This window comes from Prosopis cineraria, unplaced genomic scaffold, assembly GCF_029017545.1.
Source record: "Prosopis cineraria cultivar Desert tree isolate PC_DT_omini unplaced genomic scaffold, ASM2901754v1 PC9, whole genome shotgun sequence".
In the NCBI taxonomy this organism is placed as follows: Eukaryota; Viridiplantae; Streptophyta; class Magnoliopsida; order Fabales; family Fabaceae; genus Prosopis; species Prosopis cineraria.
Window position 1 is genome coordinate 17,345,118 of NW_026555340.1, and position 1,571 is coordinate 17,346,688.

General features: G+C 31.8%; 1 protein-coding gene across 1 annotated transcript; it reads right to left on the reverse strand.

The window, feature by feature from the left end:
* Positions 1-796: 796 nt before the first annotated feature.
* LOC129319613 (transcriptional regulator TAC1-like) lies at positions 797-1,285 on the reverse strand. Its single transcript, XM_054964711.1, has one exon. It carries the CDS (start codon positions 1,283-1,285, stop codon positions 797-799), a length of 489 nt encoding a protein of 162 aa, XP_054820686.1.
* Positions 1,286-1,571: the final 286 nt, after the last annotated feature.

Here is a 1,571-nt window from a genome sequence, read left to right on the forward strand (position 1 = left end):
GTTAATTATTTTCAAATGTAATTTTATCATGAATGAACTCAAATCAAATTAAAATTTATGAAAAATACTGTTGCTGATTCTCGATGTCAAGTTAACTAAGAAATTTTTAAGTGTGCATGAGTTATAAATCAAATTGTAGATAACTCTGAAATGAGAAGTATTAAGAGTTATTTCGGGAGTATCCTAAAATATTCAATATTAGAATTTGACTTTGGTTTAAATGGCAAATTAATCTCTAAACTGTAGGTCCGTGAGCGTTTGAAATTTTAAACTTATTTTCCATACAAGTTTCTTTTTAACTTTTAAAAATGGTGTAATCTTACTTTTACCGTTGGTAAAAGTTAATTTTAACCATTATTTGACCAGAAAATGATTAAAAAAGACATAAAAAGTGACAGATTAGACAAAAAAAATTACAATACAAGGTCCAAAAATTACAAGAACTCAAAAATTATAGAAAAAGCCCAAAAAAAATTATAGTATATGAGGTCTTGAATTTGAGTTTAGTGAATGAAAAAATTGTCATTTTAAAACCTTTAAACTCACATGATTAGAACCAAGTTAATTTGGAACAGTTATGACTTGCTATGAACTATTTGATATTATATGAAAAAGTATACATCAAAGGTCTACTAGGAAAACAAGGCCAATATATATACTTAATTTGTTCTAACCCTAATTAACATGCCTTAATTAGTTTGAATAAGGATGAACATATGATTTTTTTTTTGTTTTGGCTATTAGGATAAACATAGGAATTTAAATTATCATTATATATTAAAAAGTGAATTATCTTTTAGCATGATGGATCGCGACCTAGTCTGAGTTCTAAGTCCACCACTATTTCTTGACCATCTTCCTGATGATTCACTGATCTATCGCCATTAACGTCCTCATGACGAGCTGGACCAATATTCACATTCAATGACTGATGAGACCACATAGGGTTTATATGCTGGAAAATGGAACCGTAATACCTGAGAAACTCATCGTTATTCAATAACTTATCTTTGTTGTCCATGGAAGATTTCGCGGTCTTCGTCTTCTTCGTCTTTGTCATCGTCGTCGCAGCAGCTTCTTCTTCATCGTCCTTGGCTTTCTTTGTGATTAGTCTGTGTTTTCTGTGAATGTTCATGTGACCTCCTAATGCTTGTGCGTTCGTGAAGCCTTGTTTGCAGAATGAGCATCCATAGTAGGATCGTTTGATTGAGCCTTTAGAGCCATAATATTCTACCTCTTCTTCTTGATGATGATGACGACGACGATGGTGAGTAGTGTCTTCCATTGAAGATTCTGATGTGACCTTAATTTCTGGCTTGTTCTTTGAGAGGAATTAAATGAGGAACACAGTAGTAGAAAGTAGGGTTTTATATGGAGAGAGAATTAAAGAGAGGACAATTAATGAAAGAGAGGTATTACATGGAGACAAGTAGAAAATTACAAAGGCTAGTATCTTGGCTTTTAATTTGTTCATGGATTTCACACACACATATAAAGCCGGCACTCTGATGTAATCCATATTTTTGTTCTCGACAAAACACATGTACATTCTTGAGTAAATATATATATAA